Raw genomic sequence first — 25,575 nt, forward strand, 5'->3', positions numbered from 1 at the left:
AGGGCAGTGGAAGAATGGTAAAAGCGCTTTTTGGGGGCACACGCAGTTTCCCTCGGTGTGCAGTTTTGTATTTCTGGAGCAAATTACTTGATCACACAATCAATATATTAAGGAATTGGAAGAATGAATGCAGTGCAAACAACATAGGTAAAGGACCGCCGCTGGGCAGGCAGCTGCGCAGAGCATGGATCATACACGAGAATACGTTTCTAATGCAAAAGTCAAAGGTTGCAGAACATAAGCTTCCCTTGAACTTAATGCCATATCAAATCCTATCATATATCAATCATCAAGCATATTGAACTACCCCCTCACCAAAGAGCTGGAGACCCAGTGAAACATGTCTGTTATTCGTGAACACTTTTTGGAGAGGTCGGTCTTTGCCCAGAAAATAAACATTTAAAATCACCCAGCCGTTAGTTTGTGAGTCTGATGCTTCTTCAGGGAATATGTGCAAAACCTCATCCCCACCTTGCAGCTTCATTCTGTTGCAAAAGCCTCTGTGATCCAATGGATGCAGCAAACAGATACAGATTATCTTGGGACAGGTGTATTGGCCTCTGAAGTGCAACACAAAGGCAGGCAGCCAGTGGGGAGCTGAAAACCTAAAGAACCACTTAAAGGTATTAAGCGTTTGTGTTTGTGCTGCCCCCCCCCCCCCCCCCCCCGCTCCTCCTCCCCCTCCCAGGTGTGGTGTCCATTTGACGCGAGAAGATTGAGAAGCCTAACCCTGGGCCTTTGGGATAGCACATCTCACCTGCACTTTAATCTTGGAACAGATTGATGATTCGCCCCCTTTGGAGGCAGAGGTGGCAAAGGTTGGGAGATAGCGAAGAACCAAAGCACACTGTTGCCTTCCTGTGCCATCGCAATAGAGCCACATCTACTTCTTATCGCCTAAGAGTCCAAGGCCTGGTGCCCTTTGCTCGACTCTGGGATTCCTTGCACGACTTATGTTTTTCTTTTTATGAGCAGGGTGGCCAGATCCTGTAAAGCAGGATTGGCCCTGGGTGCTCCAATCGTGGGGTGGATGAACCATGGTTTCACAACCACCTTCTGTTGCCAAATGCGGGGCTGGACTCGTAGTGGGGGTAGTTGGCTAATCTGGATGAACAGAGCGAAATATATCCGTAAAACATAGGCACGAGAAAGAAACTAATCTCTGATGCCCCACGATGAAACAGAACACAAGAGAATATAGTTCACGGCCTTGATTCTACAGGAGAGGCTAGTGCAAGGCTAGCAGGGGCATGGGTGGAGGTCTAATAAAAACAAGTGCAGTGTCCTATTACAAGAAGACGACGCCCTAGCCTTCTAATACAAGACTGAACTAACCGAAAGCCCCCTGCTGGCTAGCTCCGGTTCACGAAAAGGCTGTTTATAGCGTCCTGACATGCTCTCTTGGCTTCTCCTTTGTTCTCCCAGGCTTGGATATTGGGATGTACTATGCTACTGGGATGCAGACGTAGCACAGACCTGCTAGCAAGTACGTATGATTCCCCCTTGCTTTCATGGGTATCCAGAACGATTACTAGCAGGAATTTCTCTGCCCCCGCCCCCCGTGCTCTTTCAGACTGAAGTTATTCTCATCCAACAGCCAAGAGTTGCTTTCGTAGGCACGTGCCCACAACAGGCTCGCTTGTGTACTCTTTCTCCTTTGGCTCCAGGCTCTGTGGTGTGGCCTCAGGCAGGCTTTCAAACAACTTCTCACACCTTCAGTTTCCTCTGGTATTTGCCCACTCAATCTGGACAGGAACTAGGCTGCAGTGTGCAACAGAACCCTCCTCTGTCGACTTCTGACGTCCTGGGTCTCTGTCCTAATTCCTCCACTGCCTGACTACTTCTGCCTCCTTTTATACAGTTTTGTAGGTCTTCAATGTCCTAATACTACCCGAGATTGGTTGGGCCTGTTACACGTTAGTGCTCCGACAGGGGATTGGTCAAGACTTGCTCGTTCCATCTCCTCCCGTGTGTTTTACCCTCCTTATCAGTGTACTCGAGTGGTTTGCAGTTCCTTGCTGCCGTTTTCTCTACTTGCCCGATTGGAAGATGGAACATGGGCATAGGCTAAAAGATTGCTGCCACCATTTTGAGGGAAGGCAGACCTGTTATGTCTACTCTACGGCTCCACGACCTAGCACTGAATTTCTCTAGCTCTCCTATCTTGGTGCTGCCTACAAGCTGCCTGTTGTCTGCATGCTCTCCTGCTTGCCATAAGCGTATGGAGTGGGGCGCAAGTGGGCAGGGCCGGCTTCATCTATGGCAGTGCCCTGCGTGAAAAAAAATGCACGCACCTCGCTGCCACCCGTAGGATTTGAAGGAAAAAAAGTGCGTGCGGGTTGCCAAACTTTGTGCTAATTTGGGCTACTTTTAACGGCAGAAGGGATCATTCCAAAAAGTAAGGTAAGTGGGCCAGCAGACAGCATGTATGGCGTGTGGGCCTGTCCAGGGGTTCGCTCTGCTGGGGACTTTTCAGCCCCATTAACCTGCAGAAAGTCAATTTGGAGGATACTGTGTCAAAATACCACTGGCTGAAATCTAGCATTAAGGTCATACAAATGCCAAAGACTAGTACCTCCCGAAGGAAATGGGGCATGTTGGCATGTATTTAAGAGCAGCTCACATGGGATTTTCTCACCTACGTGACTGTATGGATGGCTTTGCAGAACACACTTCATGTAATCACTGGTGTTCTCTCTCCACAAAATCTTTATTTCATGTAAAGACCATCACTGATTGCATGCAGTGTATTCTGACAAATGCTTGACATGGAGGTCTCCCCGGAGCTTGCAGCAGGCATAGTGAGGTGAGACCCAAATCCAGTATTGGTTCTGCTGTAGTCCCCCCCCACCCCCACCCCCAGCTATACATGTATAATTAGTGCACTGAATGGCTGGTAGTACTTTATATCTTTTTATCAAATGATATGGGACAGGAGAAGGGCCAGTGCAACAATAATTCAGTTCGACATGAGGCCTCGTGGTCCGCTAACGGGAGCATGAGGGGGCACCCTTTTATGCCCAAAATCACTAAATCTGCCTGCTTGTTAAGGCATCATTTTCACTTAGTGTTAACTTCATCACTGATAAGGACTCCCAATTTGTTCAAATAAGTCAGGGTGAGTTTACATGATTTGCACAGGGTCGCACAGTTTGTCTAAACAGTGAAGTACGGTTATAACCCACCTTCCAATTGAAACCTTTGAGTACACATCAATAAAAAGAGCAGAGGCCAACTTCCAGTACTCGCTCAAAAAGGTTTCTCGCCGAATCACTATCACAACCTTGTTTCAAATGTAAACTTGTGGGCATTTTTATGTTGCCAAAATGCTCTTTGCTTTTAGGCAAATCTGCAGGCTTGGGATCCATGAACAGATTCTGTGTTGCGTGACCTGACGTGGGGCCACCCTTCAGCAAGGAGGAGGGCGGTTCCCAGAGTACTTTTTTTGGTTGCAAGCCCTTCCAGTGGCAGCGTTGCCCTAGTCAAATGAGAAGCTCCCCGCTCGGCTGAGCTAGCGACACCCTTTGTAAGAGAAAAACCGAGCTTTCCATGTTGGTGAGCCCAGCGTCATCATGGAAGGAGGAGCTTTTAATTAAAATAGGGTGTTGCTGGCACCCCCACTTCAGCTCCGGTAAGCTTTTCAAAGGCTCTCGCATGCCGGCACGGCAGCCGTGCCCAGCTTAAGTGAAAAGCTCCTCCTACAGAGGAGGAGCTTTTCATTTACCTAGAGCGGCATGGGGGAGCCTTTATTTTTCACTGGATGCCATGGCCACCACCGCGCCAGCACAAGGGGATTTTTAAAGGCTCCTCCACCTCCATGCTGGCGTGGGGGCAACTATATGCGTTTTGTAAATGACATTAGTGGGGCACCCTGGGTGACTGACCTTCCAGGTTGCCCAGGCCTAAGGATGGCCCTGCAAGTGGATTCCCAAACCGATTGTTTGTTCTGCTGTACATCCTCAGTGTGTGGTGGTTTGTGAGCTGCCTGTAGTGTGCTGTAGTTAAGTTTGCCTTTGTCGCAGCATACAGCGAACCGCCAGCTGCCCCTAGAATGATCTTCACTTTGTCTCCCAGCATGATCCCTCACCTCCACTAAATCCCCTTTACACAGCAGATTGGTGAGAGGAGAGTAGTCCTGGAGACCCTCCCTATACCACCTTCAGGTGTCACTTTACATGGAAGCTACCTTTTCATGCCTCCCATAAGATGCTCAACTTGGTGACTGTCCTATACCTTCTAAAGGAAAACCGAGATATTGTCTATTAACAGAAAAATAAAATTGTTTCCTGTGTGTGTGTGTTCTGCCAAGAGAGTTTCAGAAGATTGTGCACAGGCCTTGTAACTCTGCCTTGTAACAGTCAGTCTGACATACAATTGGGCGATGGTGCTTTATTTCACTCCTACTCTAGAATTAACGTACTCTCCTTATGCTTTCTCTGCAAGGTGGAGGAGGGAATGCATCTCCTGATCACAGGTCCCAATGGCTGCGGCAAGAGCTCCCTTTTCCGGATCCTGGGAGGCCTATGGCCAGCATACAGCGGTGTTCTATACAAGCCTCCACCACAGAATATGTTCTACATCCCCCAGAGGTAATGTGTGCTCAAACCTGCTTACCACTGGGAGAACTTGTAGTGGTGGGACCAAATAGTGGGGGAGCTCACATCTAAGCAACACATTCTAATTGATGACCTGCAACTATGCATCTTAGTTGGTGGTTGTGCACAGTGACCCATTGTATGTGGCATAGTGAGAAAATGAATGGAAACCAATTTAGAAAGGACCTTGAAAGGATTAGCACATTAACACTAACATACCATTTCTAAACTCTCCTCTTTAGCCTGATCTCACACTCCCATATCAACCTCTAACCAGGACCAAAGCTCTGTGGTCAATCAGACGTTGGGCTGTTCCCTATGGAGAACATACGTCCACCTCTGTCAAAAACATAGAAAGCAGAATGGCACGTAGAAACCGGCTACTTCCCACCTCCATCAACCCCACACGTTCTGCATGTACCTCTCCCACTGTCACACTAATGTCCACTGCCCCCACCCCTTTTTCTTACAGTATCAAACACCGTTAGGCCACCATACAAGACCACTTACCATGCTGTTAACGCATGCACATGTGGCCTATTGTGAAGTCTGGCTTGACAATACTGTTTGCACGTTCGCATATGGACTACTTTGACACCTCCATTGCTGTCAACGGTATCCCGTTCATTCAGCGACAGGAATTAATTTGTGGTAATTTACTATGAAGTAATTCCTTCGAAATTACATGAAGAAATATGGGTATTTAAGGGTTGAGGGGTAAAAAAAAAGGGGGTGGCAAGGGATAGTAATAAACGGGAGGAGGCGGCTTCGGGGGGGGTGACCCTCTCAAAATAAAAAGAAATAAGAAATCGATGTTAAATTTCGAAGGAATTACTTTGTAGTAAATTACCATAAAGTAATTCCTGTCAATGAAATGAAATGTAACCACTGCCAACACGTGTGCAGTGCATATGGACTGTGGTGAGCCATGGTGTGCCAATGCTGTTAACACATGCGGGCTACTGTGAGGCCTGTTTCCAATACACTGTAAGGTGTGCTGCAAGAGCACTGCGGAGTCGAGGTAGGAGCTGCGCTAAATTTGTATTGCATTTGACGGCATATTCGCTGTGCCCGTACGCTGCATGTAGCACTCTGCTCCATAGCATACAGCTGTCACATGGTATCTACCACATGCATGTAAAGTGTAGCAGATCCCTCAACTGAGGACAGATTCCTGCTACATTCTTCTTGTAGCAGTTTGCCCCACAGCATACAGCTGAACCTCCTGAAAAAATATTTGCTCCAGTCATCACATAGTTTCTATCATCTTTAATAGACCTTTTGCCTCTTCTCATCCTCTCTTCTGCTTCCGTCCCCACACCTAGACTCCTGCTTTCTGTGGAGTTCCTGAACTACAAGTTCTGCAGCATTCATTACACTGCTCCTCTCGCGTGTCTTTTGAGACTGCAGTCTGCTGAGGGGCCATGCACCCTGCAGTGCTCCCACGCCATTACAAATGGCAGGAGGCGCTATACAAATATAATATAAAGACCCACTTGGCTTGGGAAGCAGCATGCAGGGAATAAAGGCCATGCCTCCTTTTAGTGGCACCTACTCTGCCAATGGCATGCCCCTCCTCCTCAAATATTCGCTTTCCAAGAAGACAACAGACCAGAATTTATGGAGGCATTTTTTAGAGTTCTACCTTTTAGTAAGAATGTATTGTTAAAATCTGTGGTAGGTCAGACACAGGAAACTGAAAACTAAACATGATTGCAACCAATTCACTTTATTAAATAAAAGTAGCATCCCTCTCCTAACCCTACTGCTATGATGAAGGTTACCTATTGTAACAAATCTGAGGATGCTGTGCCTTCTGTAGGAGGAGACATTTCCCAGGTGTCAGGGTGGTGCATCCACAATACAATAATCCCCCTGGGTAGGTGCGCAGTGGGAGAATCACCTGGGAAGGAAAACCCTTATGGGACGATCATTTTCAGGAGACACAGTATAACCCTGCTTTATCGCAGCCCTCTCTTTCCTTTTTGCCAAAGACTAACCTCCCTGTATCATCTTCAAATAGGTCTAACATCTTTTGTTGTACAATCAGCCAGACTAATCGTTCAGCTGTTGCCAAAACACCAGGGAACACAATCCAGTTTCCATGTCAATCATACACAAGTACTGTGAAGAAGAGGAGGACCAGGAGTGTAAGGAGCACCCCGGACAACTGCAGTAGATGGACTAGTCTTTCACATTTGATTGGCCCAGAACTGTACAACCGGGGAAGTGTGGGAATTTAAAACCCTGTCTGCAGAAATGCAAGAAAAGATTCATCCTCCGAGGAGGAAGCTGCAGAGACACCAACCCGGCAACCTGCTGGACGCTGTGCACAAAACAGAGCAGAAGCCAGACGTTAGACCAGGGAGACTGGACTACCCGCCACGCTGTGTGGGAACCTCTCCGGGCGTCCTAAGGTCTCGGGAGTTGCACACCATGGCAACCACAACCCGAGAAGCAGCGTGTTGTTGGCAGAGTCGCCACCGGAGAAAGCAATGTCCCAACATGCAAGAAGGACTAACCGGCGGAACCACCACCGAACGAAGAGTGCAGCTGAGTAACAGCGGAGTATCGCACCGGAACTATGCCAGTTGGAGGATGCGAACCATGTGGTCAGGTACGTAGGTGGCTCACCAAGTGCTGGAGCTCCGGGAGGAGCGAGAAAACCAATTTAAAGTACAAGACCAGAGTGTCTGGGAACTATAGAGGGAGAAAAACAACGTTGTATGCTTGGCCGGGAAGTAAAACAAGCGAACAAGGGACATTGGTGCGAGTCTCGGACCCGCACCCATATGAAAACCAGAGAAGGAGAGTCTGGGACCCTGAAGTTCTCAAGAGGGTATAAGGTTGGCGGGCGAGTAAACAAAGCAGATTAATTTTGAAAATGTATATAGCGCACAACAACCCGTAGGCATCGCAGCGCTGTTACAGAGTTACAACATTTTGCGTAGTTACAGGTGTGTACATACAGAATGAAAAAACGGACAGTGGTACACGAGATAGAGGACCTATGTTAGTCAAACAGCCATGTTTTGAGGGCTTTGCGGAAAACACGGTGGGAAAGTTAGGCCCTTAGTGTGTGTGGCAAGGAATTCCATTGCCTGGCCGCAATGAAGGGAAAGCTGGGGCCACCTGCTTTGGTGTGTTTGACTCTGGGGAATACAGGTTGGTGGGAGTACCTTGTTCCTGTGGGTCTGGAGGAGCCTGCTTTAATTATTTTGTGGGAGAGGTGGGGGGGCTCTGTGGGTGACACACTTCTGAGTGATAGCGAGAGTTGAATAAAGCACGTTCTTTTATGGGGAGCCCTTCTTGCTGCAGAGATGTGTTCTCTTTTAGGTATGCTTAGGGCAGCTTGGAGAGCGTTGTTCTGGATTATTTGCAATTTAAGTAGGTTTTTTGATGAGGTACCAGTGAAGAGGAAGTTACAGTAATCTAATCTTGATCCTACTAGTGCTCTGGCAATGGAGAGGCAGTGCTTGGTGGACCAGAATGGTTTAGCTGTTTTGAGTAACTTAGTTGCGTAGACTGCCGAGGTTGAGATGGCGCTGACTTGATGTGACATAGAGAGAGTCAGTCTAAGTAGACTGGTACGGTTTTTACAGAAGATGATACTGGGATCTGTATTTTGTCAATTGTGATGTTTTTATATTGGCTGTTGAGTTTATTCAGGGTTTCCTGGGACCCCAACAGGAGGATTTCAGTTTTGTCTCCATTGAAGCAGAGCCAATTGGTTGCCATCCAAGCCTGAATGGTGGCATAGACTGTGTTACGAGCCTTGGCATATGCTTCATAGTTTACAGAGAGAGGGAGGAGGATTTGTGGGTCTTCGGCATAATTGGTGTAGGCTATGCCGATAGTGTCCAGGATGTCAAATAGGGCCCTGGTGAAGATATTAGAGAGTGGGAGAGATAAAGGAGCCCTGCGGGACTCCACAATGGATGGTGGCAGGGCTGATCTGAGAATACTCTCATGGTTCTTCCTTCGAGGAAGGAGGTGATCCATGGCGTGGCTTTAGTTGAAAAGTGAGTGGAGGTGGCGAGCTGATGACAGAATTTTATGATCCACTAGGTCAAACGCGGTTGATGGAGTAGTGCTGGCTTGCCTGTGTCCTTGATCTCATCCAACTGGTTTTTTATTTATTTATTTTTTTAAATCAAGCAAGACTGATTCAATGTCATGACCAGGCTGAAAGTCGGATTCTGGTAGGCTGAGGATGTGATAGGCCTCAAGGAAGTGTTGGACCCTGAGGTATGCTGCCTTGTTCCGAATGTTTAGAAGGAAGGAGACTGTTATGGGTCTGTAGTTGTTGGAGTGTGGGTTCGAGTGATGTTTTTTTTTTTTTTAGTAGCAGGCAAACCCATGCTTCCTTAAGGCATGAGGGGACAAGTGCTGAGGCGAAGGAGGCGTTGATAAAGGCGGTGAGGAACGGCGCCAATGAGGCAACACAGTCCTTAATGATGGTAGCAGGGCAGATGTCGCCATTACAGTTTGATGGTTTAAGATTTTTCAGGAGGGTGAGGACTTCGTGTTCAGTGACATCCTTGAAGGAGAAGAGGGGGATGTCCTGGGAGGAGGGGTGAGGTGTGGCTGTGACTGAGGCAGCGTGTTGTGGTGTGGTGGGATCTGGGCGTTCTGGTTGGTTATGATTTTGTTATGAAGTAAGTCTAGTTTGTTCAGCATGGCAGTTTGGATGTCTTTGGATCCTGATTTTGCATTTCAGTCCTAGTGTTGAAGGAGGCGGCTTTGCCTAGGATGATTGCTTTTTTTGTATTCAGCAGATATCCTGTTGAATTCTAGTTTCGTGGATTCTGATAGGTTAGTTTGCCAAGTGGTGAGGGCGGTGTGTTTCTTAGTACATAGTTCCAATATCTCTGGGGTAAACCAAGAATTGTTGTCTAACAAGTTTCGCCTTCCGCAACACTAAAGGGGCTATGGCATCAATTGCTTGTTTAAGTGTAGAGTTGTAGGTGTCTGCAAGAACTCTAGGGTCGTCGGAGAATGGGCGTCTGAAGGCAGGTGTTTAAAGATATGCTATTAGACTCTCTTTGGTTAACTTGTGTGTACTCCGTGCTAGAGCAGGCGGTAAGGAACTGTTTAGAAGTTCCTGCTTCGAGGGTGGGGAGATGGAGAAGAGAATGACATGGGGATCTGTCCAAGGGCAGGCAGAGTTGGAGCTGATGGCCCGTGGGCAATTGTGGTCTGCTAATCAATCCAGGATGCGACTTTTGGGGTGCGTGGTGTTAATGATCTATTGTCTGAAGCCTAGGGTATCTAGTGCCTTGGCGAGGGATTTAGCTTGTGGATCTTCTGGGTCGTTGAACCCTAGGTTCAGGTCACCCAGTAGGATAGACTTAGATGAAAGCTTTATGTTATCAGGTATGAGGTGGAGGAGGTTGACATGGAAGTCGGCCGTAGGACCAGGTGGGCGGTAGACAATGTGGAGAGTGATGGTGCAGTTGGGGGATATGATGAGCTTGAGGGATAGAGAGTCGTTATTGCCTTCAAGAGAGGTATTGGACTGTCTGAGAGGCAGTTATTCTTTGGCTTTGATGGCTACTCCACCACCTTTATCGTGTTTGCAGGCTTTTTGGTATATGGTGTACCCTGAGGGGAGAGCTAGGGAGATGGCTGTGCCAGAGGCTGCGTGTCTCCAAATTTCTGATATGGCTAACAGGTCCAGATCTTGAACAGTGATCAGGTTGTGGATTTCTACGGCGTGTGCTGCAAGGGAACAGGCATTGATGAGGGTGTTTTTATCAGGACCTGGGGTTTGCGGGAGTACTTGGGACTGAAGCTATGGCAGCTGTTGGCGTTTGGGTGGGATACAAGAGTAGGACTAGGTGGGTTGGAGGTGCCTGTGTTTCGCATGCGAGCATTCAGTTGTGAGTGGTGGTCAGGATTTAGAAAAGCAGTATTGCACATTAAAATAACACTTGAGAGCAGTGTACTTGCAGGCACGGCAATTAAATGAGATAAGGCACTATGTGGTTTTGCCACTGGACTATTGGTAGAAGCTTAATCATTTGATTTCGGCATAGCAACATGCATGTTAAATGTGGCAGTGTTTATAGCATTTGGGTACTGTAGATTTGCAGATAGGTTGAGCGGTTGCACTGGTGCGACATCTGGCGTTGGTGCCATCGCATTTGGGTAAATTAAGGTGGCAGATTGCAAAGTTGAAGCAAAGAGGTGCTGTGCTCCCTGAAGTGTGTCGTGAGACCAGTCTTTGGTGGTTACTGCGTTATACAGGTGACTGAGGGAGCCAGTGAAAGAGAAGCAGGCTTTGGGCGGGAGGGGGGTTGGGGGAGTACCTGCGTTATTGTAGTAAATGTATCTCTGTTCTCGCCTTAGCTTGGGCAAGGATACCATGTGACTTTGGTGTATGTGGGCAGAGATGACTGGGCGAGGCAATGGCTAGGAGTGGGGGTGTTGGAGATGCGCTCTGCTGATTCTGTAGCAGTGGTTGGGGTCACTTGGGTGGTGCGCTGTATCATGCCTACTTTGTCTCGCGTGGAGAGCGTGTGTAATATCTGAGAACGGATAAGAACCTAGGAGGCTAGTGGAGGGGTGTGGATACATTGTTGCGAGTCTGGGACCTGCACCCATTTGAGAATAATGGAATCATTCAAGTGAATGGTTAACAGCGTCGGCGAAGCCGACCACCGCAGAGAGACTTAAAAGGAACACGTATACTTGGCAGTAGAGTGTATCAAGTCACTGTATTACCGCTGTGCAAGTCTGGGACTTGCACCCACTTGAAAGAAACAGAGTTTGGAACCTTGAAGGATACAGAGACAGTAAGGGGGAACACAGACTCTTGGCAGGAGAGTATACCAAGTCCCCATGTTGCCCCTTTGTGAGTCAGGGACCCACACCCATATTTTAATGTAATGAAGGAGAGCGAGAGAGCGGGATATCCTTTTGACCCTTAGGAATGGACAATTATTGCAATCATTTTGCAGAAGCTGAGATTCTGGAAATCAGGAAAAAGCTATTTCCGGAAATTGGAACTTAAGTTAAAGGAATGGTTCGCCCAAAAATGTTTATTTCAAAAATAGGCAACATAAAACAAAAACGATTGGCGTTTTTTTTTTTTCGAAGTCCCTATGTAAAATGTTGAGCAATTCAAGCTCAAAAATTGAAAAAGCAAGCACATGGGCGCATCCATTTTGTGAAAGGGCTGTCCGCCTGTGCTGGCTTTTACGGCACTAATTAAGGAAAAGCCAGCCAGCTGTAGTAAACAAAAGCTACCACTGGGTGGCTTTTCCTTCATTGGTGCCGGGACTCGGAGGACGCGGAGCAGAGACTACAGGCAGAAAAGCTACGGCTGCATCTCGGTAAGTGCCATTTGTTTTTTTTTTTAAATAAGCACTAGCTGCATTTTTTTTTCTAAGTTTTCCTGGCTGTAGGAGCCCGAAAAACTTAGTAATAAAACCGCAGCTTTAAAAACATTGTATTTATGTTTGCGGTCGCTTTTGAAGCGACCGCAAACATAAATACAACGTTATTGTGTTTGAAAACGCTGCGGTTTTTCTTTCCAAGTTTCTCAGGCTCATCCAAGCCTGAGAAACTTAGAAAGAAAAATCGCAGCGTTTTCAAACACAACCGCGTTGTGTTTCTGCCTAAATCTGCTTTCCATTTGGGGCTTTGGGGCTCCCCACGAGCCCCAAATGGAAAGCAGATTTAGGCAGAAACACTGCAGCATTTAGCATTTCCCATTTGGGGCTCTCGGGGGGGGGGGGGCCCCCCGTGGGGAGCCCGAGAGCCCCAAATGGGAAATCGGCTGTAGGCAGAAACACAGCGGCATGTAAACACAACCGTGTTGTGTTTCTGCCTGCCTTTGCTTTCACTTTGGGTCTCCGGTGCTCACCAGAGACCCAAAGTGATAGCCACGGCAGGCAGAAACACAACGCGGTTGTGTTTGAAAACGCTGCGGTTTTTCTTTCTGAGTTTCTCAGGCTCCTCCGAGCCAGAGGAGCCTGAGAAACTTGGAAAGAAAAACCGCAGCGTTTTCAAACACAACAACGTTGTATTTATGTTTGCGGTCGCTTCAAAAGCTACCGCAAACATAAATACAATGTTTTTAAAGCTGCGGTTTTATTTCTAAGTTTTCCGGGCTCCTCCAGCCCGGAAAACTTAGGAAAAAAAACGCAGCTAGTGTTTATTTTTATTAAAAAAAAATAGCACTTACCGAGATGCAGCTGCAGCTTTTCTGCCTGTAGTCTCCGGTCCCCGTCCTCCGCGTACAGCACCAATGAAGGAAAAGCCACCCAGTGGTAGCTTTTGTTTACTACAGCTGGCTGGCTTTTGCTTCATTAGTGCCGCAAAAGCCAAAGCGAGCACAGCGGCGGGCATCCATTTCACAAAATGGATGCCCCCGTGTGCTATCTTTGAGCTTGAATTGCTCAAAATTTTACATAGGGACTTCGAGAAAAAAAAACGCCAATTGTTTTTTTTTTTTATGTTGCCTATCTATTTTTGAAATAAACATTTTTGGGCGAACCATTCCTTTAATAGTAAATTATTAATAGTTTTGGATCAAGAATAGTCCAGGGTAAAGGAGACCCTCATAAAGACTTGATTGAAGTCTGATGTTCGTTTTTGCGACATTCGTTTTTTGACCATTGTTTTGAATCCTTTGAAAGCTCGACTGGCTGATAACATTTGTTGCCTTGATGAACACTATTGTCTTTAGAGTGAGATCAACCTTGCACCAGTTTGTTAGTTTATAGTGTGAGGGACAGAGTTAGGTTTTGGGCGACATTACTGGGATAGACTTTATTATATTTTTGACATCCTGACTATTTTCACTAGTTCATTTGAGGCAGGGAAACCCCTCTTAGATTTAGCAATAGAGAGGCCTTTTTCCAACCTTTTCTTGATCAATAAACATTTCTCCCCAAAAATATGTCTACATTGTGTCCGAGTCTTACTTCTGCACCCTTACACTATGCTATAAAAATGAAAAGGTGCTTGGCAGAATGTCTCTCAAAGGTATAAGCTAGTTCTCCATCCAAACCTATGCTATCATACTAACGGTCCCTACCATAAATAAAGGGAAAACAAAAGTTGGCTTGGAGAAGTATTTCTCCTCCATCTTGGCTTGTGCTAGTTGGTGCTTCACCTCCTCCCAAAGTGCCACTCTCTCTGGCCTTTGCACGCTCATGAAGTCCATAATGTGTCTGGGCTCCTCTTTGGGGTTCAGGCCGAGGGCCTACTTGTACAATTCAGTGTCAAGTCCCTTGCTTCCTCCACAAGAGGTGACTTCTGGCCCCTTCTATCAAAGTCGCATTCAAGATATTTCTCATGTTCGTTATGCAGTCTGGCTTTCCAAGACATGTAGCCTAGGTCCATCCTCTGTCTCTGTCTCTCTCTTTCTCCAGCATGGGGTCTGGCATGGATTCACATGCTCATGAATATTCCCCGTCGTCAGGCTGGGAATCCATGCTGGAGAACAACAGTTACAGGTAAGTAACTTGTTCCTTCTCTCTTCTTGGCGTGTTCTCTGTAGTTGGTATTTGGTAACCTTTGTGAGCCATCTTCAGCTTTGCCTCTTTGGAGGGTTCTCTATTTTTGTCTGTATTTAGTAACCCCTTGGGGAAGGGGAGGGAAGTTATGTTTAGCTGTGGAGTCCCCTTGGAGTCTTCTTTCTTGTCGGTACTCTGTAACCCTTCGTGTGTTATTCTCGCATTCATCCCCTTGGAGTGTTCTTCTCTCTTGCAAATCTTTGTTAAACCCTTGTGGGTGGTTATTCTCGCTTTAATCGCCTCTGAATGTTCTTCTCTCTTGTGGAAATTGTGTAAATCCTGTGGTTATTATTCTTACTTTCACCCCCTTAGAGTGCAACTTATTCTGGGTTTTCTTAGAAACCTTTCTGGAATATTAATTTCGTTTTCAACCTCTGAGTTTTTTCTGTCTTTGCTTTACTATAGCCCCACCGGGCCCCTTGGACAGCTGATCCACCTTCTTAGCATTCTGACCTTCCTCCGAATGGAGTTGAAGCTCTGCCGCCCTCCTCCCTCTCCTTATGGGCAACTGTGTTCCGCAGCTTCTGCTGTCAGTGGTGGAAGCCGCTCCTTCCGCCCGGGAATTGCACTGGTTATTCAGTTGCCTTCTGTTTCTCTGGTGTGCCTCAGTTTGGGCACGTTGGTCTGAGCTATCGGCTCCATCTCTCTGCTCTCGCTAACTCAGGCTTCATAGCTTCTCGAATCGGCAGAGTTCTGCGAGATTCCAACACTACACCCACCACGCATAGATCATTTGTGCTGTAGCAGCAGCTTCTGTAATGCTACGGCCCCTCTCCTACTGGTGCTTGCCCAGCGGTATCCTTGCTCCGTGTGTGGAACTTCTCATCCAGGTATGGGTCTTGTCTGTATTGGTCTTGTGGTTCAAGCCTCCAAGAAGGGTCATCAGAACCACCAAACATATTTAAAGGGGCTGTGTCCTCAATATTGTTATTAGTCCCCATGTAAGCAACAACCATTTGGGATACTGGTAACAAGGGATGTGTTCACTGGGGAGTCCTTGTCATCTAAGGGGGAGTCTCCCCCAGCGGGATTCTGTTTGCTCTATCCTGTAGGTGAGTATCTTGCGTAGCAGACTCACCTCCCTAATACTAAAGGGGGGCGGCACCATCTTGGGGAGAACGGACAAATTCCCTGAATTAGTCACTGATCGCGTATTAGAGAAAAGGATCAAGCTGTGAAATGCTCCATCTTGGAGACATTAAGCCATTAGCACTTGTGGGCAGGTATGCAAGCTTAATAGTGTAGCACAGGCTTGTTTAGATATCTTCCAAATACTAAAGGCATAGTGTAACCTCCCATGGGGAGAAATGAGCCGGCCCTTTCAATCAGGCTCAAGACCTGAGCAGGTCCACCTTTACTCTGAAGGAGACTTCAAAGAAGCTCTAACTTTGAATAGCATGAAGTCCTAGGAATTTCATCAAGCACTATATCATGAGCATGCCTCATGCTAAAACGGTGCTGTTTGTATGCCAACTTAAATGAGCCACGCATGTTTCTTCCTTCACCCAGAACTAAGCCACAGGAAATCACATCTTTATCCTGACTCAAACTCTGACTTTCGTCAAGTTTTTTTAGCTAAGTTTGAAGCCCTTTACTGGTAGCCTGTCTATATGAGCTTATGAAGTATGCAGAGACCCAATGGCGTAACATGGTGCTGATGCCTAGAGCCACCACACACATTGTCCTAATCCCAGCACTTAACCAGGATCGAACACAGTTTTTATAGCTTTCATGCTTTTTTTGTGACAATCTAAGATTCTAAATTGTCTTGGGAGACAATTCCCAATGACGGGAATCATACAATTACTGCAGGGATTTTACTGCAATATCCAAAAATGACGATTTTTGACATCCCCATTTCATCCCATATACATGTGCGGGGATGGGTACAGCAAATGATGTGGGAGGGATTACGGGGCGCTGCCGGGGGGAGGGTGTCTCCCCCGCATTTATATGCAGTGAAAAGGGGGTACAAAAAAAAGAAAATTGACTTTTTCGGATGGGACAGTAAAATCAGCACACTAATCACATAGATCCCAAATGACCGGTACAAGAGTAGAGGATTACTGTCCTTCCCAACTTCTGCAGAGTCTTTGTTTTGTATGTGAAGACCCAGGTAGACAGAAGTGACAGTCTGATTAGATTGAAATAAAAGTATTGATGACACCACCATATGGAGTCTTAACAAAGACCCTGGTTTTGAAACGTGCACAAGAGATGGGGGCGTTCCTTGTGGCATCTTGATGATACGCTGGACTTTCAAATATTCAATCTATTTCCAAAGCATCTGACCTTGTGTTACATAGGATTTAATTTTTGTGGGTTTTTGGCTATCCATACAGTACAGTAAATGTTTGTTAGAATTTCATGATCTCCCGCTAAATGAAGCACAATCTCAATAACATTAGTTCACTGTCGAAAAGGGGAAGGGATAGAACTTTTAGATGCCAAAAATCAGTTTTCAACAGTTGTGTTAACAAAAATGGGGTTTCCTAAAATGACAGAGGATCCATCCTCCCCACTCTCCATCTTGGAGTCCAATATGTGGGCCCCTCATTCCAGTAACCTTGTGTCTCTCTGGGTAACCTTGCCACAAGCCTTGAACCTTGTGATTTCCCTTCCCTCGCATTAGGGATGGTAAGGGCGAGGCCATGTCCTACAGGATATTGGGCTTTCTCTATTCAACGCAAAGTTAGGGTGCTCTCTGAGAACAAAATGTGTCCAGATGGGAAAATGAATGCAGTGATTCTCCTATTCTAGAAGGAAGGACCTGTGGTCCCAAGTCTGTGCCTAATTGAGCAGTCAAGGATGCGGAGTGTTCACACCCAAGTTACTCCGTCACAGGGAATTATAGTGCCATGAACACATCTGTATTCTTGGTTGGGGTCTGGACCTCCAAACCTTGGTTGCTGCTGAGTGTCTGTCTTGGCCGCTTCGCCTCTGGGATGGCAAGATGACCTTCAGCATTGGTTGGAACCTCGTATCCAGAGGATCGTTCAGGTTGGACCATCAAACCCTCAGGGTCTTTTATTTCTACACTGGGCGAGGTTTATAGTTGCTCCCTCATGCACTAGTTATCTTTCTGTGTGTTTGCTCCGCTTAGCTTAACTTGAGTAGGTATTTCCTGCTAACTAATGTTCGGTAGGTTAAGTTGAGGGTCTAGCAGGTGTCACTGAGAGCTTTAACTCCTTCGTTCTAGACTTATTTTATTTATTTATTTTTTTCTTCCGGGGGATATAGCACCCTGCTTGCTCCTCCAACTTTAGGAGATACAGCGCCCCTGACGTATTCCTCCAGTGTTAATGGATATAGGTCCCCTGACTCGCTTTGCCACCTCCTAGGGGGGGTAGAGCACCCCTATATCCCTTTCCTAAGTCCTATAGGACTCTTAATACCGGCCCCAATTACTCACTGAGTCCAAGTCCTCAACAAGCCTGTTGTTCCAGCCTCGTTTCTTAGGTTCGCTCCGCTAATGCTGCAGCTCTCTGGGTGCAGCTCCCTCCTCCTGACTACTACTTCTCCAACTGGACCCTCTTGGTCTGGCCACTACAATTGTGTAATCCCCCTAGTTCTTCTACTCCTGTTGCTGTTTGTCAAACCCACTACACTAGAACACTGTCTGCTCCCCCAAACATCTAGCAACTCTCTGCCCCTTTGTATATTGGGCCTGCCTGATTGGACAATTGTTACAATAATGCCTCTTATGTACTGTCCCGTTCCTTCCTAGGGAGGATGCCCTGAATCTTTTAGTTTAAAAGAATGACGGTGTAATGTGCATTTTCTCGCGTCCCAATGTGGTGGACGTGGCCTAGAAAGATTTGTTGGACGACTCTGTCAGATGCAGCTGATCATACAAAAAGAAGTAGAGCTCTGACACAGCCATTGGCTACAGCTATGATGTTGACTACTACACTAGGACCGATGCCACGTTACTGCTCTAGGATAACCCTACTTCCCAATTGTCCATTAGGTCATTATTTTATGCAAATGTCTGAAGCAGTAAGATAGGGTAAAACTGCACTTACCCCCTCTTCCCTCTTCCTTGCTGCACTTGCACGTTCTGAATACTCACAAGGCATAGTAGGTCCATCCCTCTTTCCCCCACTGCTCTTAAATATTGCGTTTGTAATGTATTTTCCACCCTTGCTTCCTCCCTGCCCCATGGGCGCTTACAGTATTTTCTTATCGTATAAGCGCCTAACAAGCAAACAATAAATAAATAAATAAATAAATAATGACAACATGCCATTAGAAACTCTGGAATTAGGGTTTCTTCTTCACAGAAAAAAGGGAAGAATACTGCGTTTCTTCTGTTGGAGCCATCTTCTCCCCCCGACAGCCATTTCCTCCCATGTGATCCACCCTCCGAATACACCCCCACGGTTAGGATCAGGTAGCGGCGGCCTTCCCCCGGCCACATGGCAGGAGACTTTAGTCTGGGGATTAGTGATGACTCCACAGGATTTGTCACAAGGGGCACTGGAAGCATTGTGGCGACCAGGCAGGTTAAGGAGGCTTCATGGAAGGCAAAGAATCGGGGACTGATGGAGGCTGAAAATTTGCAATCCCTTTAAGCCAATCAAAAGCAGAGGCTAGTGTTTTGTTAAGACCCCACAGGGCATTATCCGTGGACTCCTGAACCACCTTGGGCACAGATACAGAGTAATAAGGTTCCCTGTGCCTGCCCTTTTAAGTAAAGTTTCATTCATCTCCTCCAAGGTACAGGACTATTTGGAACCCTTAGCAGAATATATTTCTTGAGCCATAACAGACCCATTGGTAACAGAAGGGAAATATCCCTCCAGATCTTTAGAGGTTGCCATTTCCCAGAGAAAGCAGTTACAACTGCCTTACGGTTACAAAAGGGGCTGCGCGCCTTCAAGAGAGTGAGGGGTTTACATTGTTACCGCCGTGAGGAGGAAAAGTAATAGATGCTGAGAAGGCACCTGTTCCGGAGGTCCTCCAAAAAACACCACTGAGCAGATGTCGGGCAGGTGATTTACCACCCCCTCGCTCCCAAATGAGAGAGCAAGTGGATTTACAGGTAATGAGTGTTCTGGTGACCAGTGCTATGTCACGGTGGAGCCCGTTAGCAACTTAGCACTTATCTAGGAGCCATGCCAGAAGCACAAACGAGTGCACACACTGGTGCTCCCCATTTAGTGTATGAGCGTGAACCCCAGCGTCACCGCTGGAGAAAAGACTTGCGCTGAGGCCCAGTCCTCACGCTAAGGCATTGTGCCATATCCAAGTCGTTTGCACAAATCAAAAATTATATACACTAAACTATGAAATCCACTTTTTATTGAACAATATGCAATATCATAAGTGTCCATTTAGAGAAACGGACAATGGATGTGAACTCAATTTATGGCAGCTAGCAAGCAGCAAATGCGAGGATGGAGTGAGGTTACTGGCCTAACTGGCAGATGGGGAGCAGGTGCAAGTGGATCTAGGTCACCTGGCCTAAGCCCTGCCCGCCTGGTGCCTTCCTGCTTGCCGCTCTTTTCCACCTTTTAGCAAGCCCCGCCCACCTGGTGCCTTCCTGCTTGCCGCTCTGTTTCACCACTTAGCAAGCCACGCCCACCTGATGCCTTCCTGCTTTCCGCTCTGTTTCTCTACTTAAGGAGCCCTCCAGCTTCTTTTCCTTTGCAGTTGGGGAGCAGGTGCAAGTGGATCTAGGTCAGCTGGCTTAAGCCCCGCCCACCTGGTGCCTTCCTGCCGCTCTTTTTCACCACTTAGTAAGCCCCGCACACCTGGTGCCTTCCTGCTTCCTGCTCTTTTTCACCACTTAGCAAGCCACGTCCACCTGATGCCTTCCTGCTTGCCGCTCTGTTTCTCTACTTAAGGAGCCCTCAGCTTCTTTTCCTTTGTGGATGGGGAGCAGGTGCAAGTGGATCTAGGTCACCTGGCCTAAGCCCCGCCCACCTGGTGCCTTCCTGCTCTTTTTCACCACTTAGCAAGCCACGCCCACCTGGTGCCTTCCTGCTTGCCGCTCTGTTTCTCTACTTAAGGAGCCCCACTTCTTTTCCTTTGCAGATGGGGAGCAGGTGCAAGTGGATCTAGGTCACCTAGCCTAAGCCCCGCCCACCTGGTGCCTTCCTGCTTCCTTCACCATCACCGTTTTGTGTCCAATGCTGGATTTGACTTTTATGGATTTCATTCATTCATGGTGCGTCACTCTTTCTCAACTCTCATGCTGGACTTCCTTTGCATCTTGTACTCATGGTGGCCCTGAATCATGCTGTTCCCATCTTCATCTTGTATCCTGGCTTGCAACATTGTGTTACTACTGACTTCTGCAATTGTATTCGCTCTCCGCTCTTGCTTCTCCACTCTTTTTGACTGCTTACTCTCTGCTCTCTCCTCCTTTCCCTTCTCCCTTTTCCTATCTCCTCCCCTTACTTTCTTCTCTGCACTTACTCCATCAAAATTGTCCCTGGACCAACCTCGTCTGTTATCTCCACCCTCCCATTACTGTTTTTTTCCTCCCCATCACCCCTCCAGCACTATCTGAAATGTCGTCAGGCCTAGTATCATAGTCGCTTGTTTTGTTCCTCCCCTCCATTTCTGCACCCCTCTCCCTCACCTTTTGTTTTTCTCCGGCTCTACCAGAAATGTCATCAGGCCTAGTACGGTAGTCGCCTGTCTGTTTCAATTTCCTTCCCACTCTCCCCCTCCCTTCCTCATCTATGTCTTAGCTCTTGCACTATCTGAAATGTCGTCAGGCTGAGTACGATAGTTAATTTCACATCCTTACTGTTCATGGCCTGTAAGAATGTGGTTGTATTTTCCCTTGTTCCCTCCCTTGTCTTGAAGCGCTTTGAAACACATTGTGTATAGGCGCTATATAAATAGATGATCATATATCAATGTATAGACTTGCATTTGTTCTCATTAGCTGTTGTGGATCATTACTTAAAACTCCATGTTAGATTGGGATTTTTTCTCTTATGCCTAAAGTTGGGAAAGAAAATCTTCTTTGTGTACTAAACGTTTTATCTCTTTGCTGCTGGCTGTTTGTAGAAGAGCAGTAACGGCATACCGAGAAACCTATGGTCTTGGCATAGAATTTGTAGGACTGTTATTAAGCTAAAATTATTTTGCATTGCAGTACTAATCGTTTTCTGTTCAGCAAGGGGAAACTGACAACTGGAATCGTACACCTTTTGCTTAATTTGATGATTCTTTGGTATTTACATATTTGTTGGTTTGGTTGGTTTTGGGATTTGTGTAATTTTTAAGTCCTCTCTAGAAAGCATAGTACTATTTTAGCCCATGATAGCTGAATAGTAACACTTTTGTACCAACTAAAGCTATGTGCCTAAATTACAGACTGGCCTAAAATACCAGCTTCACCATGTAACTACTTTGACATTTTGGGAAATCATATTTTCTAGCAATGGACACTCGCCCTCTTTGAGATACCAGCAATCACCAACCAAGTACACTTCCCATAAAGGCCACAGAGGAACTGGACACAAAGGGGAAAGGCTTCTCAACCCGCTATGTTTCTTGTACAGAAAAAGAATGAAGAATGACATCCGATTCTGGACCAGCGCTGTCTCAACAAATGTAATCAAATGTATCACTTTCAAAGTGACCATGCTACTCCAAGTCATCACATTATTTGTTAAAAGGGGGATAACTTGGTCACTATCAACCTAGAGGATGCCTATTTCACATCCCCATCCATCAGGCTCTCGGGCGCTACCTCGGGTTCAGTGGTCAAGGAGACCTACCTGTTTCAATTCCTGCCCTTTGAGTTCTGGTCCACTCCAAGAGTCTTCACAAAGTGCCTTGCACCGGTGGTGGTAAATCTGCAGATAATGGGCATCGAGGTATACCCCTACATAGGTGATTGTTTATTGAACGGACTCTCCAAGTATCAGATCCGGCACATTGTACAAAAGACTGTCGCATCTCTCGCTATTCTAATGTTCACTGTCAACACCGAAAAAAAAATCAATACTTAGACTGCATTTCCTTCCTCAGAGCATGCTTCGTCACTACTGTTCCGCTGGTGAGACCATCAGCCAAAAGGATTTCAGCTGTCACATGGTTGGCAAAACAGTTCTTATCCATGAAAACCTGCACAGTGCAAGAATACAACTCGCTTGCATGATGTTATCTCGTATATATTTGCTATGCCTCTTTGCAGGTTGAGAATGTGTCTAGTACAGGAGGAGATAGATCCAGAGTTGGCTCAAGCCCCAGGATAGTGGGATGATAACCAAGTTGAGCCAACGCTTTCGCAGATCACTGTGCTGGTAGAGATGCCTTTTCAAAAACCATCTTCACACTGAAGACCGATTCCTCCTTAGCAGGTTGGGGAGCTCATCTAACCCCTCTCTAGGCAAAGGAACTATAGTCGGAAGTGGAATCCAGACTCAGATCAATGTACTGGAATTGAGAGCAATTCGATGGGCTCTAAGGTCCTTCAAGCCAGTTCCGAGACATTACATAGTGACTGTGCAAACAGTCAACACGACATCCATGCACTGCATGAACAAGGAGCGTGGCACCAGGTTAATATTGTTATCATGTGGGAATGGACCATAAAAGAGAAGATCTTTATCAAGGCAGAGAACACCTCCTCGTAGAGGAAGTCCATATTCTTGCAGATAACCTCAGAACAGATGACAGTGGCCCATTAATGAGAGTTTGACAACAGAGAGCTGGAACATGTGTTCAGCGCTTGGGGAGTCCCACTTGTGGATCACTTCACCACGAAAACCAATGCAAGCAGATTCTGTTAACTGAGATTACTGGCAGACGGGTGTGCTATCACGTGAAACGACAAATTGCTATAGTCCTTCCCACCTCGTCCTCTGGTATCCACAGTGATCAAGTGTTTGTGGTGTGAGGAAGCCTGCCTTGGCCCAACATCCTGCCTCAGTGCCAGATTTGAGGTAGATCTCTCCCAGCCCCTCCTTAGCTGTGCTAATGGTGAATAGCAAGAGGAGAATTTTTATCAAAGGATGGAGGTAGGAAGGCACAGTGTGAGATTGGAGGGACAGCAATACGGTGAGAGGAGAACATCCTAAGAGACCAGGATAGTGAAGTGTCCGTTACGAGTGGGCATGCGAGGAGTGAGTGCGACACCTGGCGAAAGAAGGCACCAACCCTAAAATCCAAACAAGACTAAGTGGGTAAGGTCAGGGAAAACTAGAAAGACCCTAGGGAGTCAGTTAGCCGTCTCATCAGGGAAAACCACAGTAGACCTAGCCAGAACACAAACGGGTGTCCATGCTGGCAAGATACTAACATCCCTGTTGAGGATGCCTGGGCCAGGGAGGATGTAAACTCACGGTTATCAGATAGAGAGGGGTGGCCTTAGCACCAACTTCCCTTAACGCCTTGGTAGGAAGTAACGTTTACCTACAGAACCCCTGGCCCAAATTATTTGTAAAGTTCCAAATAAACACCCCAGCAACTACTTTGGGAGTCGGTGTAGTTATTTGTAGTAGGCCACCCCATCAGAGTCGGCACAACCTTTCAAGAGCACCCGCTTGAACCAGGCATACATCGTACCCCATCTTGATGAGGACTAGACTGGCTGAGCTCATTTACCTCAATGTGCACCCGGCACTCCTCGACAAGACATCACAACCCAACCCCCTATTATCTTCCCTTTCTCCCCGGTCACCCCAGAAGTTGTCTCCTCCATCATCCTACACCTCAAACCTTCCAACTGCAAAGGCGATGTTTGCCCTGCGCACATACTCACTCTGCGCAGTCAAACTAACACCTGTGATTACTGATTTTGTGAATGCCTACCTTGCCTCCAACAATGTCCCCACCTGCCTCAAAACTGCCTGGGCCTCAACCCTCATCAAGAAACCCTCACTTGACCCTTCCCTCACCTCGAACTGCCAACCCATTACCACTGTACCCATCGTCCTCAAAATCCTCGAATGCATTGCCTACTCCCGAATCCAGATCCATCTTGAACAACAATCGGGCTTCAGCCTAAAAATAGCACAGAAACCGCGCTCTTGGATCTCAAAATCCAACTTCACATCATCCGTGACTCAGGAAACACTGCTATCCTGTTCTTTCTTGACCTATCGGGGATTAGGGGTGAGGATACCATCGGGTTTCTCACACGCCTATGATGGCCCCCACAGGTTTATGCCATTTGCAAGCAAGGGCTAGCATGTTGGGTCATTGCCTGCATCTCACACTGCCATGGCATGACGGGCCGCATTCTAGCAACCCAAGTGACAGCTCACTCATCCCGTGGCAAGGCAACAACGTCTACATTTCATGTTGGTGTGCCCCTGCATGAGATCTGCAGTGCAACAACCTGGAGGTCGCTTAGCATTATTGCCTCAATGAGGGCGCCAGTACAGAGTCCACGGTTGGCTAAGCAATGCTGCGGCGCCCTTCCTCTTAAAGGAGCAGCCTTTCCCTCCGTTCCGTACAGTATCTTTGCATGCACATACCCTTGTATTCACATATGTAGGAATAGACACCCAAGCTTTACCGTGCAGTCTTCTTGGAGGGTGGATTGTCATATGCATGCTGTAACTTCATTGTACTCTATTCAAGCAGAACTAAAGAGTTAGAATTAATCTTAACCTCTGGAAATTGCTCTGGGCAATCCTACAGACCATCGTTCTTCAGCCTGCCAAACCTTGACAGAATGGGGACAGATCATATGCAAATCAAACCACTCCAAAAGGGAACAGTCTAGCCGGAACTGCTTGATCACATCCCTTCTGCACAAGACCAAAAGCAATCCCAGACATCGTGGTGCTCGAAGTGATCGGGCGAGTGCTGGAACAACCTTTCTAGATGATCCTCAAACTGCCTACTTGAGCTAGACCGCTATGGTACCCCATTGTGATGAGGATGTCAACAGCAGAGCCTAACAAGACAGAGGGTCAACATGGGCATTGCAATCTGGGATCACTGTCACTTACAGCATGGCCCCTAAAGACTGCAAAAATTGACATTTTACGTTGTCCATTTCTGGGGTTGCTTGTGGTCTCATGAGAAAGGGATGAGACCCAACAGTTCGGGGCCGTGCTGCCCAATTTGCGGTGGGTTGAAGCCTGATTTGCATCTGGTCTTTCCTCTTTCTGTAATGCTTGGCAGGCTGAAGATCGATGGTTTGAAGGGTTGGCCAGAGCAATGCCATAGGTTCAGAGTAATTCTAAGCCCTCCAGCCATCACCGCTTTTGCATTGCTCTATGGAAAAATTCAATACTGGGGAAGAATAAGTAACTTACATGTAACTGCAGTTCCCCACAGTTGGTATTTTTCATAGATTCACATGTCACCTGCCCAACTAACTATCGAGGGTGCAACTGCCAGATCCTTAAGTCACACGACTGAGGGTTTGATTCTGAAGATGGCTGCTCTGGGTGCAGTTAAAGCTTGTCCACCTCATTAGCGGAGACAAAAATAACCAAAATGAGGTAGACGGGTTATAAGTTAAAGGCTCT

The 25,575-nt window shown here is 46.9% G+C and overlaps 1 protein-coding gene across 1 annotated transcript in view; it reads left to right on the forward strand.

Annotated features, from left to right (window-relative positions):
• Positions 1–25,575, forward strand: part of ABCD1 (ATP binding cassette subfamily D member 1) — a 282,766-nt gene that overhangs the window by 173,619 nt on the left and 83,572 nt on the right. Inside the window, exon 6 of the mRNA XM_069645376.1 lies at positions 4,444–4,589. Within this exon, the coding sequence (XP_069501477.1) occupies positions 4,444–4,589 (146 nt within the window). The remainder of the gene's footprint in view (positions 1–4,443; positions 4,590–25,575) is intronic.

Source organism: Ambystoma mexicanum, chromosome 2p (genome assembly GCF_040938575.1).
Source record: "Ambystoma mexicanum isolate Mex_15411 chromosome 2p, UKY_AmexF1_1, whole genome shotgun sequence".
Lineage (NCBI taxonomy): Eukaryota > Metazoa > Chordata > Amphibia > Caudata > Ambystomatidae > Ambystoma > Ambystoma mexicanum.